Below are 19,734 nucleotides of genomic sequence, written 5' to 3' on the forward strand. Positions count from 1 at the left end.
ACAAAGATTGAATTATTACCAGTTGTGTGCGAGTATCCAAATGTATTTCCCGAAGAGTTACTGGGTTTACCACCTATCAGAGAGGTTGAGTTAAAACAACACCGATATCGATAGCTCCGTACAGAATGGCTCTAACAGAGTTAAAAGAATTGAAAGCTTAGTTGTAAGAGTTGACAGATAGAGGTTTTGCTAGACCGAGTTTCTCTCCCTGGGGTGCACTAGTGTTATTTGTGAAAAAGAAATATTGCACGATGAGAATGTGTATAGACTACTGACAGCTCAACAAAATAACGATCAAGAATAAATACCCTTTGCCACGAATAGATGATTTGTTTGATCGGTTAAAAGGAGCAACAGTGTTTTTGAAAATTGATTTGAGATCGGGTTATTACCAGTTGCAAGTTGAAGACTCAGATGCGCTAAAGACTGCATTTAGAATAAGGTACGAACACTACGAATTTCTTGTTATGCCTTTTGGACTAACAAATGCACCTGCTGTTTTTATGGACTTGATGAACCGAATTTTCAAGCCGTACTTAGACTGATTCGTAGTTGTGTTTACTGATGACATTTTGATTTACTCTGTGATGAATCTAAGCATGCCGAGCATTTGAGAATTGTGTTACAAACTTTAAGAGATAAACAGTTATTTGCAAAGTTCAGCGAATGTGAGTTCTAGTTACAAGAGGTTGGTTTTCTGGGACATATAGTTTCAGCCGCGGGTATCCGAGTTGACCCAAGCAAAATTTCTGCGATTATAGATTGGAAGTCTCCGAGAAATGTATACAAAGTCTGTAGTTTTCTAGGACAAGCTTGCTATTATAGATGATTTTTGAAAGGCTTCTTGATTATTGTGACTCCAATGACACGATTTCTTCAAAAAGATGTTAAATTTGAGTGGTTAGAAAAGTGTCAGCTGAGCTTTGAGCAGTTGAAATCATTATTTACAAAGGCACCAGTGTTAGTTTAGCCTGAATCGAGTAAAGAATTTATAGTTTTCAATAATGCATCGTTAAATGGCCTGGGTTGTATTTTGATACAGGAAGGAAAAGTTGTAGCTTATGCCCCAAAACAGTTGAAGTTGCACGAAAGAATTATCCGACGCACGATCTAGAGTTAGTTGCGATAGTGTTTGCATTGAAAATTTGACGTCATTACTTGTTTGGTGAGAAATGTAATATTTATACTGACCACAAAAGCTTGAAATATCTGATGACCCAGAAAGATTTGAATTTGCGACAGCGGAGATGGTTAGAATTGCTAAAAGACTATGAATTAGTGATTGACTATCATTTGGGGAAAGCGAACGTAGTTGCTGATGCTTTAAGTTAGAAGTCCTTATTTTCTTTACGTGCTTTGAACACACAATTAGCTTTGTCTGATGATGGTTTGATAGTAGTTGAGTTGAATGTGAGACCATTATTTCTACAGTAGAGTTGTGAGGCTCAATAAATTTGATAATGAATTGCAACAAAACGAGCTTAGTGTGAGTCGACTTTTGATTTAGAGTTTTGAATAGGGCCTGATGACTGTCTAATATTTCGTGACAGAATATGTGTACCAAGAAATTCTAAGCTCATTTGGAAGATTCTAAACAAAGCATACAGTAGTTGTTTATCGGTACATTCGAGAAGCACGAAAATGTATAACAATTTGAAACAACTTTATTGGTGGATGGCATGAAACGAGATATCTCAAAATTTTTTTCGAAATGTTTGATTTGTCAGCACGTCAAAGCTAAGCATCAAGTGCCGTCAGGTTTATTACAGCCTACTATGATTCCTGATTGGAAGTGGGATAGAGTAACAATGGATTTCGTATCGGGTTTTTCCTTATCTCCGAAAAAGAAAAATGCGATCTAGGTTATTGTTGACAGATGACGAAATCAACTCATTTCATTCTGGTACGTACAAATTTCTCACTTGATAAATTAGCAGAGTTGTATATTTCCGAAATTGTGAGATTACATGGTGTTCCCCTATCTATTGTTTCGGATAGAGATCCAAGATTTACTTCACGGTTTTGGAAAAAATTGCAAGAAGCTTTGGGTTCTTAAGAATATAATACGTTCAAATGAATATAAAAACAATATATTTTATCATGAAAACTATATAATGAAGCATAAAGTCACATTTTAATAATTTCTATGTCCTAATTTCATATTTTCACATATTTCATTAATTTATTAAACAGTTAGTTTTAACAATGAATTTAAGTAAAAATGTGATAAATTGCAGAGGAAAATATATTTTTCATTTTACAAACCCCCAAACTTAAATCATTGCTCGTCTCGAGTAAGCAACATTGTTAGAGTTTCATAATCATGCATTAATCTCTGTCCCATAATCATGCATTAATAACTGTGTAAGCAACATCAATCTCTGTCCCATAATCATGCATTAATAACTTCATGTTCATAGATCTTCTTTATTAACAAGTAATTCATATGCAAACATTTTTAGAGTTTCATACTAAGTTTCAAAATATGCCAACATGAATCATAGTTTGTATGTATGTCACAGCCACAGATAACAGTCTTCATTCAACATAATTTCTTATCAATCAAGCAAACAATCATAAAGCTTATTTATGATCTTCATTTTTTGAACTTAGTACTTCCTCTCTACTAATTTAGGTGACATAAACATCAAATCAATAGGTCTTTTATAAGGTTGTAATGGGGCTCGGTTAAAGGTAGGGATTTTAAGAGATAAGACATTTTTGTTTCAAAATCTTGACCTTTAACTTTGTCTTGGATTTCTCGAAATACTACATTTTCTTTAAGTGAACCTTTGGAACACCCCCAAACTTATTTTAAACTCAAGCTCATACATTTTTCTTTTTGGATACTGAGCAAACTTTTCTTCGCTATTCCTTTATTTTTTTTATTTTTTTAAGCATAAGCACATACATCTTTTTGAAAATTTCCTCAAATGTTGATTACTAAGAAAACTTTTGTTAAGATGGGTGCACAAAATTAGGATAACTTAAAAAGATGGTAATATGGCTTATAATGTAGGTTCATTGCAATAAATAGGCCTTTAAGCTCAAAATTACAGTTTTAAGGGTCATAGGGTTGGCTTGAAAAGGCTCAAACGATCTAACGAAATAGTGCCTATATCATTTTAGATTTTTATGTCCCCTAGGATTTCGCCTCAAGAAAGTTACTAAGTCAATTCTAAAGATATAAACCTTCATACATGTCTAATCTCAAGAGAAACTAAGTTTTCATAGCAAACATTACTAAGGCTAAGATCGTACAAGCATTCCATACTTCATGATCATACTACCACTAAGATAAAATCGTCATTCATACTTGCATGCAAACTATCTCATTAACAAAAAATGTCTCTAAACATTCATTTGTTAAAACATACTTATGAAAGAAATTATTGAAACATACTTGAAAATTTTAAAAATTTGAGCAATTTATTTGCCTTACCCATCTTTAAAAAGAAGCAATGTCCTCATTGCAAGAACAAAGTAATGAATGAAAACTAAACACCAGGTAGGGTTGTATAGAAAGAGAGGTGAGCCATTAAGACTGCTTAAATACCAAGTTTTTCCTAATAACCCAATCCTAGACATGTTCATTCCCATTACCACATTACTTAGTCTTTTTATTTCTAAAGAAGTGTTAAGTTTATTCATGCTTGTTATGTTTTATTCTGCAGAAATTAAATCCTAATTATGAAAGAAATAAATTCCTAAAGACCTAAAAATGATTAAATATATAACAAGACAAGAATCCCCCCTTTTATTTTTCTGACTCATTCCCCTTGCCTTCTTCAGCTCCATCTCTGCTTGCATAGTTAGTATCTTCGGTCCATGTCTCAAAGATAGCATCTGAGAACTCAGGAACAAATGTATTAAACATATTCTTAAAAGTATTTCGAATTGAGTCATCTCTAATTTTTGCATATTTCTAGTAAGTTTGTTGTTGGTTGTGCATAAACTTGCACATATCCATTATAATTGACAACTCCGATTTCTTTGAAGCACTTGCAGAAGTCGGCATTGGAGTTGAAGATTCAAGTTCAACACTTAGCTTGACTGTTTCACTTTCTGGCTCAACCTCTAGTTTAGGGGTTGCAGATCCTTCAACTGGTTTAGGACTGTTCGGTTCCTTGTCAAATTCTTCTTGTTTAGTGTCTGTAACTGAATTAGCTTCAGTTTCAGTTTCCTTTGTTGACTCATCGATATCTAGCTCAATTGGGCCTTCTTGCTCACCTTGATTTAGCTCATGCACCTTCTCTACTAAGCTTTCAAGATCATGATTTGTAATGCACCCTTGAACATATTTCCCCTTCAGATTTGCTTGTATTTTAACATGGGCCATTAAGCAAAGTGAAATGATTAATGATGGAAAATAAGCACTTCCTGTCTTCTTTTTAGCACAATCATAAATCTCCTTGAGAATAATTTTCCCAACATTAATGGACTTTTCTATCAAGATTGCATATAACAAAAGCATTTGTTCCGTTGAGATGGTGGAACTATGTCAGATAGGCATAAATTGTAGCGAATGAAATAAAATCATACATTTGCTACTAGTTTTAGGTATTCCCTTCAGCAAGAATGGCTCCCATGCTTTCTTATAATCCATTGGAATCCTGGATTTGTCACAACATCAAGCACTTGTTGAAGAAAATCTCAATTAATATTGTTCATCATAGGGTAGTACTCATTTTCTTCAACATCAAGTATGTTAAACAAATCATTGATGGACTTAGAAGTAAGAGGTACCTTTTTCTTTCAAACGATGACCTCAGTAGCCTCTTGCATAGTCAAACTAACATAGAATTCTCGAACTAGTTCATCATCGGGAAGTGAACGAGTATCACCAAATTGTTCCCACTTGAGAGCATTGATTTTCTTTCTAAACGGTATAGGAACAACCATCAAATCATTACTCTTCAAGTTAAAAAAATTTTCCGGCATAATAGGTTGATGCTTGAAGATTGAATCAAATCTCTCTTTCACTTTTTCATCGATCAAAATAGGAGTAGTCTTTGAAGATCTAGTTTTTTTGCGAGACATGGTATCTTTTCTTAAGAATTTGGCAAAGTTTCTACACAAGGGGAAAAGAGAAATCGACAAGGTGGGTAAGAACTTGCTACGACGAAAATCTTACGACAGCAAGGATGGTATGGTGGCAATGACAGCGTGCGACAGCAATGGCAATGTGCGACAGCAACAATAGCAATGTGCAACAGCAACGTTGGTGCTTCGGCAATCTTCTTACGGCGGTAATAGGTGATTCCAGTAAAAAGGTAAGAGAGATTGGGGTTTTTTCAGGATTTGGGGTTAGCGGCACAAGAGGGAGATTTAGAGATTTTTAAGGTTAAGCAAATTGCTTTGAGGGATATGAAAAATAGTAGAATGAAGAGGAGTTTATATAAGGAAGAATTAGGACAATATGTAGTGAAAATTTAGCTACATTAGGGTTATTTGGGCGGCAAGTAATGGGAGTGGCAACAAAGTATGGATTTTTCCCTCCTTTTTTGTTGTCTTGGGCCTCAAACTCAGACTGTATTTAGAAACTTACTTAAGAAAAAAAACTGATTAGTACTTGGGCCAAATTTGACCCTCTTTATTAACATAAAAATTTAAAATTTAATCAAAACAATTGAAACTTAAAAATTTTAAATCTTAATTAGAAAATTTCTTCTTAACAAATTACATTAAATTAATTCCCAGGAGAGGTTCGAGGGGTCACAGCAGTCCCACTTAAGTTCCAATCTCCTTAGACAGAATTAATTAAATGTAATAAGTTAAGAAAATAAGTTCTAATTATTTATTTATTTACAAAATGAGTTCATGAAAAATCAAGGGTCTATTAATTTGAACGATGACTCAACTCGCTCAACTTCACCATCCCAGTAGTGTTTAAGACGTTGACCATTAACCTTAAATGTACCTCTATAATTGTCATAAAATTCAATAGCTCCATAAAGATAAACTAGGTAGATGGTATAGGGTCCTTTTCATCGAGATTTAAGCTATCGAGGAAATAACTTCAACCTTTAATTAAATAACAAAACCTTCTAACCTTCTTTAAACTCGCGAGGTTGTATATGACTATCATGTCATCTCTTTGATCTTTATTTACACATTTGGCTTTCTCATAGGAAAACAACCTCAGCTCTTCCAACTCATCAAGTTGTAACATCCTTCTCTCAGCGGCTTACTTAACACCTTTGACCATTGACTTTAAAACATTTCTTGAATTCCTCTCTTTTAATTTCAACTGCACCATGATGAAATATTTTAGTAATAACAAAAGGACCAAGCCATTTGGTTCAAAGCTTACCCAAAAAAATTCTTAATATAGGATCGTAAAGTAACACCTTCTGCTTACTTGAAAATTGTTTGCGAGATATTTTCTAGTCATGAAATGCCTTAGTTTTGTTTTTATAAATTTAGGCATTTTCATACGCATCTCGCCAGATCTCTTCAAGTTCTTGAATGTCTAATTTATGTTAATTACCTACGGCGTCCAACTCCATGTTGCATCTTTTCACTACCCCAAATGCCTTATGTTCTAACTCCACCGGAAGGTGACACGACTTACTAAATATGAGTCGGTAAGGGCACAATCCTATAGGTCCCTTGTAAGCAGTATGGTACACCCACAATGCGTTGTTTAAACGTAAGCTCTAGTCTTTATTATTTGGTTTCACGGTCTTTTCCAGAATCGACTTTATTTCGCGGCTCGAAACTTTTGCTAGACCATTTGTTTGTGGTTGATAAGCTGTGGCCACACGTTGTGTCACCCCATACTTTTCAGTAGAGTAGCAATGACCTTGTTGTAGAAATGAGTTCCTTGACCGTTGATTAATGTTCTCGGTGTACCAAACCTGGAAAATATAGAGTTCGTTAGAAAATCCACTACAGTTTTAGCACCGGCATGTCGAGTAGCTTTAGCTTCTATCAACTTAGACGTGTAATCTACATCAAGAATAATTTAAACATTATTAAATGATGAAACAAACGGTCCCATAAAATTGATGCCCCACATATCAAAAATTTCACATACATGTATAGGTGTTAAGGGCATATCACTCTTTCGGCTTAAATTCCCCACTTTTTGTCAAGTCTCGCAAGTTTTGCAAAATAAATAAGCGTCATGAAATATGTGTAGCCAAAACAATCCTCACTCAAGTACCTTATGTGCGGTGCATTTAAGATTGAAATGTCTTCCACAAGCATAAGCATGACAAAAAGAAAGGATAGATTGTACCTCAGTTTCTGTGACACATCGTCAAATTAGCTTATCAGAATAGTGTTTCCATAGGTATGGATCACCCTAAATATAATATCGTGAGTCTTTTTTGAGCTTGTCCTTTTCAGAACATGATAAGTTGGAAGAAACAATATATTTAGCAAGGTAATTTACCATATCTGTAAACCATGGGTAAACTGTCTGAGCTGACGGAAGACTTTCATCCGGGAAGTCATCTTTAAGAGGTGTGTTGTCTTTTGAAAAGGGAATTCAACTCAAATGATCAGCTACTAAGTTCTCGCTTCATTTGTTGTCCTTGATCTCGAGATTGAATTCTTGTAACACCCCAATCCCGTATCCGTCGCCGGAATAGATAAAGGGGCATTACCAGACTTGAAACTCATATCAGAACAGTAATTTTTTTTTTTTTTTTTTGAACATTCCTTTAGATAAGTACTAAAGACGGTCAGGGATACAATTTAAACTTCTATAAGTACACATTCAAAAGATGCCATTTTCGCATGGCTTATATACATTAACCAAAATATCCTCTCACTACTAGTCTATTCTATACATGCCATAAGATAATCCAAAACGTAGCAGTACCAAACAGTGGATAGTGATAGTGTGACTAGTTGCTGACGATCCCCGAGCCTGTAGCTTCCAAATGAGATCTATAAAACAGAGGAAACAAAGTACGGAGTAAGCATTACAATGCTTAGTAAGTTTTAAGCAGTGTCAACAGATAACAATCAAATTATAACATAGTTGTTCGTATTTTTTTCACTCTTCCTTCGGGCATACCATCCCTTTACCGAATATGCACATCTCATCATATATAATAGGCGATAAATTCTCACTTGATAGTGATCTCTTATGATCATAGGTACATTACATATTTTTACCTGACTTTCCACATTGACCAAATGCACAATAATCATAGAACAGTCTTATTGCTTTACTCACATGTGCATCACATAACGACCTTGTGATTTAGTCTAAATCAAACTTAAATATAATCTCAAATTACATACCTGACCAACTTAACGCATTGAACGTATTTATTACCAATTGTCACTATGAAGTCGCATAATCTTACGCTTTACTTGAATCTTCAGCAAAACCTTTAGTTCGGGGCTTACCCGAACAAAATCTCCACACGTAGTCATCGGGTCTTTAGAGCTCGGATATAGTACGAGCACGAAGCCTACGGACATTAATCAGTGATAATATTCTCGCATAAAGCCTGCGGGGTTTTAATCCGGATATAGTACTGACACAAATGCCCTTCGGGACTTATCACATTTATACACTTTCACATCCATCACGTTGGCCACTCGGCCCTATCACATATATACACTTTCACATTCATCACATTGGCCATTCGGCCTTATCACATATATACATCTTCACATTTATCACATCGGCCATTAGGCCTTATCACATATATACACTTTCACATTCATCACATCGGCCATTAGGCCTTATCACATATATACACCTTCACATTCATCACATCGGCCATTAGGCCTTATCACATATATATACACTTTCACATTCATCACATCGGCCATTCGGCCTTATCACATATATACACTTTCACATTCATCGCATAAAATCCTAAATCAAAATATAAATTTTCATGTATTCACATCACAATTATTCAAATATACTTCACATACCACATATACTATCATGTACAGACTTGGTCTTGGCCGAATCTACATCAATCATTTTCCAATGAATAATTCAATTTCACGCCATACTATCATTTCATATTTGAATACTCATAAACTTACAATTTCACAAATTTTAATATCAAAGATCCATCTAACACTCATATATCATTTTACAATATCACGAATTAGAATTCAAGTATGGGTTTAATCAATAGCTTATGAGCAACTAAAACAAGTTTTATCCATGTTTACAACAAAATCACATATTCACTACGAGCTGTTTTCCTGAGCAATGGTCACTAAATTATTTATAACTGGAGCTACAAGGCTTCAAATCACTTGCTGTTAATTTTCTCTGAATATAGACTCGTATATCTTCCATCCATAATTTTTTCAGAATTTTAGGTTTGGCCAATCAATACCAGATTTTTCTTAAAGTTTCCCCTGTTTCATTGTTTGACTAATCTGACCAGTCTTCACTACGAATAAAAATTCTCATTGTACAGAATTAAAAGTATGTTCTATTTGATTTCATTTGAAACTAGACTCATTAAGGAGTCTAAGCATATAAATTTTATCTTGTAACCATTTTTGTACAAATTATAGTGATTTTCTTAAGACAGAACAGGGGATTTCAGAGTCATTCTGACACTGTCTCACACAACTTTAAATATCTCTTTATAGGAGATTTCTTTGCTTACACGGTCTCTTTTATAAGAAACTAGACTAATTAAGATTTGATTTCATATTTTATTCAGCCTATAATTCCACACCAAACATTTATAGTAATTTTCTAAAATCACGTTACTGCTGCTGTCCTGAGCAAATTATTACAATTTGCTCTTAAATTTCCAAGTCCAAACACTTAGGAACTTACCATTTGAGTTTAAGACATATCATGGCCACATCATATCTTATTAAATCAACTCATTATGTCCTATTATAATTGAATTTACTCAACATTTAATCACTTAAAACTTACCTCGGATGTGGTCGAACGATTTCGGTGGCTATTCGATCACTTTTTCCCTTCCCTTATCCAACTTTGGTCCTCTAAGCTCTTGAGCTAATTCAAACAAATTTAACTTATTAAAGTATCATTATGCTAGCTTATGGCCGAATATGACAAGGAGTTTGATAGGTCATATGGCCGCCTTTAGCTCAAACACAAAATGGTCATACGCATTTCTAATCACATTGAGCAATTTAATACAATTAATCTAACATTTCCTCATGTGCACCTTTATGACCGAATACATGCAACACCAAGCTATCTATTCATTCATGTGTGCATCTTATTTAAGCATGTATATCCACAATCAATTCATCATATAAATATCTATGATTTCACTCAAATAATCTCATTACAACACATGGTGCTCCAACCATTATTTAAATTCAAAGCTCGGCTAGTACACATATATACACTAGCAATCAATTACTAACATTTGCACTTCATCTTAATAGCTAGCTTAGCAAACCTTAATTTAACACATAATTCATACATATCACATTCCAAGCATTCACTCAATTCTATCACTTAAAACACACACATTACTCAATAACTTCATAGTTCAAATTCGGCAACTACACCACTAATATTCAAAATCTTGTTAGCCGATTTTTCTTCATTTAGCAACTAAAATATAATAAACCACAACATTTAAATTCATCTCATTCTTCTCCCATTTGACCGAATGAACATTTATCAAATGAAAATTCAACTAAACAACATCTTTCTTTCTAAAATGTATATACACTCACACGGCAACTTTCAATTTATACTTTTCAACCATGAACTCTACTCATTCAAACATCATTTAAGCCACTTAACAATTAATTAACATCTTTCAAAAAAAACTTATCAAAATGACACCAATTTAGCACTTGCCGAATGGACATTTGTCTATTGATGCATGAAATTAAACCATGGTTAAATAAGCTATGCACTTATCAATCTAATCTCATAGTCAATTAAAAAGAAAATCACAATGCATACCTTAAACTAGGATAGCCATGGCCGACTACCTTGGTTTTTTCCTCTTCAATATTCCCTTTCCCATATTCGGCAATCAAGAAGAAGGATGAGCATGCATTTTTTGTTTCCTTTTTGTTATCTTTCTTCAACTCACGGCAATGGAGGGGGGGGAACATGGATGAGACAACTTTGTTTTCATCACCCCTGTAACACCCCTTACCCGTTACCGTCGCCGGAACAGGATACAAGGTATTACTAGAACATAACACATACCATTAAACATAACCGAAATATAAATATGTCATCCAATTTGATAGTGCATCGTATAATATATGTCTTGAACAATATTAGCCAACTTTAATGGCTTGTACAAATTAGCTGGTCGAGTACTGTAACTAATATTTTAAACCTAGACAAATATGACACGTAACAAAATAATTAAGCCTACTATACATGCCATAATTCAAAACGTTTAGTTCAAATACCCTAAAGTATGATAGTGCGGATAGATCTTCACGATCCTTAACTCCTGAGCAAGCCGAAGAACACTATAAGACAAAAGAGAGAAACAAAGTAAGCTTATAGCTTAGTAAGTAAGTATGTAAATACTAATTAAAAAAAAATCTAACATGTTTACACAACAATTCAAGTATATCTACTTTAACTTCACTATTCATTCCACTTTGATTAAGCTGTCTCTGCTGCGTCATATTCACTAAATAAATCATAACTCGAGTTAAAAAACTCGAAATTCAAATCCGTAAAATTTCCCTGAATCTAGACTCATAAAGCTTTTTGCTAATTTTTTCTATAATTTTGGTTCAGCAGATTAGTACAGTTTATTAGTTAAAGTTTCCCTGTTACACAGCTCGACTGATCTGACCTCTGTTCACTACAAATTGAATTTCTCTCAGTACACAATTCAAACAACCCTGAAGTCTGTTTCATTTAAAACTAGTCTCAATAAGGAATTTAGGCATGTAAACTATATTTCTTAATTTGCTTTGTACAATTTTTAATGATTTTTCAAAGTTGGAACAGGGGATCACGTATTCATCCTGAGCAAGTCACATACAATTGTAAATATCTCAAAATATAGAATTCCTTTGCTTGCTCTGTTTCTTTTATATGAAAGTAGACTCATTAAACTTTAATTTCACATCTCATTCAACCTATAATTATATTCCTCCTATTTTTGGTGATTTTTCAAAATCACGTCACTGCTACCATCTAAAAACAGTTTTAATGCTAATTTCACTCTTTCACACATTCTTTATGCTAACCTCATTTTATCTTATATATGTATATACCACAAATCATTTTCACCACATTTCATTCACCATAAGTGTAGGTCCAAACCACAATATCACCACAAAACCATCCCGTTGAACAATTCGGATCAATCCTCGATATTTAATGGTTTCAGCACACAGCCCCACCATCATACTTCGTTTAGTTCGGCTCTCTTGTACACATGGTGAACACTTAGTACCACTCATGCGACCCAACCGATTTGTCTCAGTAGCTCTCTTGTCTACATGGTGTCCTTCACTTGGAATCACGCATGCGACCTAGCTACATTTATCTTTCACGTAGCTCTCTTGTCTACATGGGATACATCTCGTATCACACATGTGACCTAGCTACTGAGGTGTCTCGTAGCTTTCTTGTACACATGATGTGCACTCGGCATCATACATGTGACCTAGCTACGCCCTCTATTTCATTCGATCTCTCCAATGTTCAACCGGATCTCTCTCTATATTTATTTCCATTCTTCCAATAGTCGATTTATATTTTAACATCAGCTAGTATATTTATATAATAGGCTGAAATATAAGAATGTACATGAAATTATTGTAATATTTACATACAAACTTACCTTGGTGCAAAATGTGGAAATTTTGCAATTTAGTCCAAAACTTTTTCCTTCCCTGCTCGAGATCAATTCGCGTCTTTCTTGATCTATAATAACACATTTAGCTCATTTAATACTCATACTATTTATTTCAATCCAAAATCACATCATGGAAAAATTACATTTTGCCCCTAACTTTTCAAAATTACAATTTTGCCCCTAGGCTCGGAATTTAATTTCAGCCCTTATTCTTATATTTTATGATATGCTGAACATTTTCTCTTCTACAACAACATCAAATTCTCACTCTATCATATAGTTATGAACAATAGGTATTTTTACCGATTATGCTGCTTTTACTCGTTTTCACTTAAAACCGAGTAGCACAAGTTATTTAACATAATTTAAAACCTCATATTCTATCGTAAAACATCAAAATACACAAATTTCACCTATGGGTATTTTTCCAATGTGAACCCTAGGTTAAATTATTACTAGCATAAGCTTAATCGAGCTTTCGGATTCCAAAACGTAAAGAACATTAAAAGCGGGCTTGGAATCACTTACTATGGAGCTTGAAAATTGAAGAAACCCTAGCTATGGAGAGAGGAGAATTCGCAGCAACTAAGGAGGATGATGATCAATTTTGTGTTATTTTTCCCATTTTATTTCATTTAATATCCAAATGACCAAAATGCCCTCCTTACTAAACTTTCAAAATTCCTTCCATGTCCTAATTTTGTCCATGAACTTAAAATTGGTCAAATTTCTATTTAAGACCTCCTAATTAATATTCCAAAACAATTTCATACTAAAACTTCGGGATGCAAATTTTGCAACTTATTCGATTTAGTCCCTACTTTCAATTTAAGCACTTTAGGCATAGAATTTCATCACGAAATTTTCACACAATCATGCAATCATATCATAAACCCCAAAATAATTATAAAACAATTATTTCTATCTCGGATTTGTGGTCACGAAACCACTATTCCGATTAGGCCCTAATTCGGGTTGTCACAACCCCTCCCTTTTCATTTCTTTATTACTAACCTTTTATTTTATTGTTTCCTACATACCACATTAACACAAGTGTTTATAATATGGTTAATCCCATAGCATGGCCGGCCACTAGTTCATCTTTTGGGTATTTTGACATGCAAGGACAACATTTTCTAAGATGCATCAATAGGCCACTTTAACATTTGCCTAGCACATTTCTAAATTTTCTCACACAAATCCTATTTAGCAAAATTCACTTACAATTAACAAAATTCAAATATGAAATTTTCACACATGCCTATATACATATAATAAGCATCAAATATAATGGTTAATTATTTTTTTATGACTCGGTTTTGTGGTCCCGAAACCACTTTCCGACTAGGGTCACTTTAGGGTTGTCACAATTCTTGTAAGAGAATAATCCATTGAATTAACCTAGGTTTTGCCTCTTTTTTCTCGATCAAATATTTCAATGCTGTTTGGTAAAAAAAAAACAAAAAGTTTAGTGCCTAATAAATACGATCTAAATTTTTCCAAAGCAAAAACAATGGCTAATAATGCTTTTTCAATAGTTGAGTAATTGTTCTGGGCAGCATCTAGTGTTTTAAAGGCGTAGGATATAACGTAAGGTTCCCTCCCAACTTTTTACCTAATGACAGCTCCTATACTTTGGTCACTTACATCGCACATGGGCCCGAAAGGGTAGTCCCAATTTGGCAATTGTACTATAGGAACTGAAACAAGCTTTTGTTTGAGAGTGTCGTATGCGTCTTTGCACGCTTGATCAAATTTGTACTCTTTATCCTTTTGCAAGAGATTGCACAGCGGTCGCAAAATCTTAGAAAAATCCCTAATAAAGCGTCTGTAAAAACCTGTATGACCAAGAAAGGAACGAATTTCCTTCACAGTTGTGGGGTATGGAAGTGAGCTGATAACATCAGTTTTGGCCTTATCGACCATGATCCCTTTAGCGGAAATAATATGCCCTAAAATCAATCCCTTATCTACCATAAAATGACATTTTTCATAATTAAGAATTAGATTAAATTCTAAGCATCTCTCCAAAATTTTAACTAGGTTTGATCGACATTCATTGAAAGAATTTCTATAAACCGTAAAATCGTCTATAAATACCTCAATTATTTTCCCGACATAGTCGAAATATATACTTATCATACACCTGTGGAATATGGTTGGTGCATTGCAAAGTCCAAACGGCATCTGTCTGTAGGCAAATGTGCCAAAGGGACATGTAAATGTTTTTTTCTCTTGGTCCTTCGGTGCCACTGGAATTTGGAAACAACTTGAATAACCATCAAAACAATAGTAGTAAGTTTTTCCCGCTAAACATTCTAACATTTGATCAATGAAAGGAAGTGGTAAGTTTTTCCCGCTAAACATTCTAACATTTGATCAATGAAAGGAAGTGGAAAGTGGTCTTTTTAAGTTAAAGAGTTCAACTTCCTTTAATCTATACAGACTCTCCACCCATTTTGGACTCGAATGGGAACTAAATCTCCTATTGCCTTTTCTATTACAGTCATACCAGTTTTCTTGGGTACCACATGAATTGGGCTAACCCAATTACTATCGAAAATTGGATAGATCATCTCGGTGTCCAGTAGCTTTTGAATTTCCTTCTTGAAAACCTTCATCATTGGTGGATTGAGGCGTCCTTGAGCTTCTCTCTTTGGTCTTACATTTTATGTCAGCAATCATCCATCTTATAGCCCATTTGTAGTCTCTTATGACTCGAATTAAATTCTCCTCTTCCAATACCAAAAGTTTACTGGAAACTATTACTGGTAAAGTGTTTCCATTACCTAGATAGTGTAACACCCCCAACCTGTATCCCTTGTCAGAACTGGGCTACGTAGTATTACCGGAGTTTACAGATCAAACAGACAGAAATTTCAACATTTCATATAACATAACATTCATGTTAGAAACAAATCAAAATTATACATATTGTCCCTTATTCGAGTCTTCGAGGCCCAAAATATGAGTTAGAAATAAGTCGAGACTAATTTCGAAACTCAGGAATTTTTTCGGAATACATTAAAAATTTTCAAAGCTGTAGGGGTCAGACGGTCGTATGGCCAGGCCGTGTGATTCACACAGCCAAGAGACACATCTGTGTCTTAGCTTGTGTGGGCATTCGAAATAGGGACACACGGCTATGTCCCAGCCCATGTCCATACCCGTGTTACTATCTAACCTGGGTCATACGGCCAAGCCACACATGTGTTCTAGGTCATGCAAATATATTGACTTGCACTCTTTAAGAAAAATACAGGGGTCGTGTGTCACACACGACCGTGTCACCTGAACATATGTCACACACAATTGAGACACGTGTCTGTGTCTTTGCCCGTGGATGAAAATTTGTCATTTTACAAGCCATATTTCTCACCCAATTTTATGTCAACTTACAATCAACATTATGCACATCAACCATATAAGACAATTATGCACTACCCAAAATCTGTCAAAACACAAGCCAAATAAGTGGGAAATCTAAAAAAATATATATATAGGCCAACATTAACCAGTATACCTATACATGACATTATAACCAAAATCAAAACATCCGAAAGTACCGATAGAACTGATCGATAGTGTGATATAAACCCGACAAGCTTCCAACCCAATCGAGCTTTCGATAATCTATGAAATAAAGGATAAACAACTACGTAAGTAATGAATGCTTAGTAAGCTCGTACAAACCTTAAACATAATATTACAATTCAATAATAAATTTTATATATTAAATATAAAGCTATATCAATGCCTTAAGATTTATCAACTACATAACCACCAACTCATAACTAAGTAAGTCTATCAACATCATATATATATATATATATATTCATTTCTAACTTAATAGGATTTTATAAACATTATACACCATCATTAACCTTTTCATAAAACTATGAATAACTTCTTTTACTTATTTTCCATTCTATTTACTAAACATAAACTTAAATAACAACATCAATTAACTAACTAATATATTTATTCATAACATAGGTAAGTTCAACTATAACATACGTAATTTCTCATATGTAAGTACATTATTCAACTCATCAATCCCTTTTTCATCATATCACATTTCAATTATGAACTTACCGTTTCATTTGCATAATACCAGACATAAGCATATACATCAATCATAATCTCAAGCTTGACATAAGCCTAATCACCATCATCAATACACAAGTTAGTGCATTTATGTATATAACTCATTTTCCTGTTTCAAATCACTATCCCATTTTCAATTATCATAACAATATCATCCAATATCAATCATACTACCGTTTTATTTAATTACCCCTATTAGTATGACTCGGACTCGGACGGATACACGGATCCAACCAACACACCAGTTAAGCACCTAGTGCCTCATCAGATAAATCCGAAGTATTATGCGCCCAGCGTTATATACATTTGACACCCAGTGTCTCATCGGTTAAACCAAAGTAAATTGGCACCCAGTGCCTCATCGACTCGAAATTGAAGAAATCCCTGAACTCTTCCGATCCTAAAGTATGCCATCTATATCCAACTCAGCCCTATACAGTTAATAGGGTTTAATTTCACTTCCAAATACAACCAATATCCAATTATCATATTTGCACATATATATATATATATTCCTTTCAATTCAAATAATCAACACATTCATAATTTATATACCAATTCAATCGATTTCAATTAACTATCAAATGTCAACCTTTTTAATTCATACATATTAGCACATCATTTCAACATCATTTCGTACTATACTCCAACTGTACATGCTAACATTTTTTATTTGATTAACAATGTTCCAATTCTCACAATTTCTATATAAATAGCTATTCACATATCAAACCTCATTTATTTGTACATTGTCATTAGCCATTCAATTCACAATTCATGAGTACATAACTCATGTATCTCATTTAGTCACAACATATCTCATTTTCATTTATGTTCGAGTCAATATTCAATAATTAAAAAATCTTTCAAATTCATTAAATAATTTAACTTTTCGAGATTTTCCATACGAAGAACGACTTACGAGTAAGAGTACATCATCAACAGAAGCTCATAGAGTTGATCCACCAGAACACGCCAACAGAATCTCGATCTCGTAAGAGCTAAACAGAAGCTCGTAAGAGCTGATCCACCCAATCACTCTGAACAAAAAGTAACACTTGAGAGTTTGCAACAAATTCTAAACCTCAGTTTACTTGGATAATATAACGATATATCCCTCCAATACCATCATACACCAATTTACGAATGTACTCAAATTTCGCGTTCCATTCAAACCGAAATCCAATTCAATATTATAATTCCAACAATAATTCATTTCCAACAATAGAATAAATAAATAATACCATTCATCAATTTATAAAAATTATTAAATTTTAACTGTACAAACTTACTTGGCTAAATTGTAGAAATACCAAGATTTAAGGGTATTTTGGTAATTTTCCATTTTCCTTGATTTTTCACCCGATCTTGATCTAAATTAATAATTTTATTCAATTTATTAATTTAGAAAATAAAAAAATTCATTCCATGCAATTTGGTCTTTTTACATTTTTACAAAACTACCCCTAAACTTTTACTTTTATTCAATTTAGTCCCTAAGCCCAAATCATGCAAATTAACCATTTTTAATGCAAAATCATGCTAGCTGAATATTCATGGCATACTATTTCAACAATTTAGTCCCTAATCGGGAAATTCATCAAAAATCACTTAATAACATACTTTTAAGTAACAATTAATATCTCAAATTCATAATTTAATAACTAAAATCATATAGATTCATCAATGGCAATGTAGCACCCCAAACCCGGCCCAGACGTTAAGGCCGAATCCGACATGCCACTTTGAAGTCAAAAACCCGTGTTCCTTTTTAGTGTTTTAAAAAACCGAATTTTGTCAAACTAACCAAGTGAATGGAAGTCGGGCACCGGTAGGTATCCATAACAGAGGAGGTGAGCCATGAAGGTCGCTAAGTACCAAGCTCTCCGATTGGATCCAATCCTAGACATGTCCACATCCATTGCCACGCTTGGTTATAACAAGTTGAAATTTCTTTGAGTGGTTATCTTTGGTAAATTGAATATTCGTGTCATCGTGTTATTTAAAAAATATCGTTTTGAAATCGTGCCCTAAGTCTAGCCCATTTGAATTATTATTATCCATCAATTTAAAGTTGTTTAAAATAATATAATCTCAGAAAATCAAAGAAGAAAATAAAGTTAAAATGGCCTTATTACAACCCAAAACTTAAATAGTAATTAAAAATAACTTAAGAAAACCAGTCTCTTTTTCAAACCCAAAAGTGTTCACAATGGCCACTCTAAATCCCCTCCGGCTCTAAGTCACCCACATCAAGACTCACTTGCAAGGTTAAAGAAGGGGTGAGTTTGGGGAAACTTAGTGTGTAAGGAAAACCCATTCAAAGCCCAAGTTATCTCAAGCCCATTGGGCCTAAGCCTATTCAAGTAACAGTGGTACTGGGCCAGAGCCCTTTTCAGATTACAATAAACTGGGCCTTAGCCCCTTATTCAGATAACAGTATGGCCCATAGGCCCATTTCAAAATACATGCAACATCAGTAAACATATGCAAGCCCATTTGGGGAGACTACTCAACCCACTAACCACTACACTCCACTCGTACCAGCCATACACTCCATGTGGGGAATAGCTCAACCCACCCAGCCCAACACTCCACAGTTGCAGCCTTGTTGCTCAGTTAACAGTAAATTGAGGCAAAGCCTCCAGTACGTGGACAAGCCACTTTCAGTACTTCCTCCGTCAATATCCCAGTCCCATGCATCAGATAATAACAACATGGCATGCAGTAAATAACAACAGTCAAACATGCATTTAGGTCAATTTAACCTAGGGGTATTTGGTAATTTATCTCCGAGGGTAAAAGCGTAAAATTTCCACTTTTAAAGGTATTTCAGTAATTTATCTAT

At 34.1% G+C, this 19,734-nt stretch overlaps 1 protein-coding gene across 1 annotated transcript; it reads right to left on the bottom strand.

Annotated features, from left to right (window-relative positions):
• Nucleotides 1-4,755: 4,755 nt before the first annotated feature.
• LOC128290554 (uncharacterized) lies at nt 4,756-14,705 on the bottom strand. The gene is made up of 2 exons (XM_053026252.1): nt 14,395-14,705; nt 4,756-5,071 (listed from the first exon to the last, which is right to left on the bottom strand). Exons 1-2 carry the CDS (start codon nt 14,703-14,705, stop codon nt 4,756-4,758), a joined length of 627 nt encoding a protein of 208 aa, XP_052882212.1.
• Between the last annotated feature and the right edge of the window lie 5,029 nt (nt 14,706-19,734).

This window comes from Gossypium arboreum, chromosome 3 (genome assembly GCF_025698485.1).
Source record: "Gossypium arboreum isolate Shixiya-1 chromosome 3, ASM2569848v2, whole genome shotgun sequence".
In the NCBI taxonomy this organism is placed as follows: Eukaryota; Viridiplantae; Streptophyta; class Magnoliopsida; order Malvales; family Malvaceae; genus Gossypium; species Gossypium arboreum.

Excerpts from the sequence above, each read along its gene's own strand:
- LOC128290554 (XM_053026252.1), bottom strand. The coding sequence starts at position 14,705 with ATGGTCGATAAGGCCAAAACTGATGTTATCAGCTCACTTCCATACCCC. Across the intron at positions 5,072-14,394 it reads AGTATAGGAGCTGTCATTAG|AAACTTTGCCAAATTCTTAA; the intron begins GTAAAAAGTTGG and ends CCCCTTGTGTAG.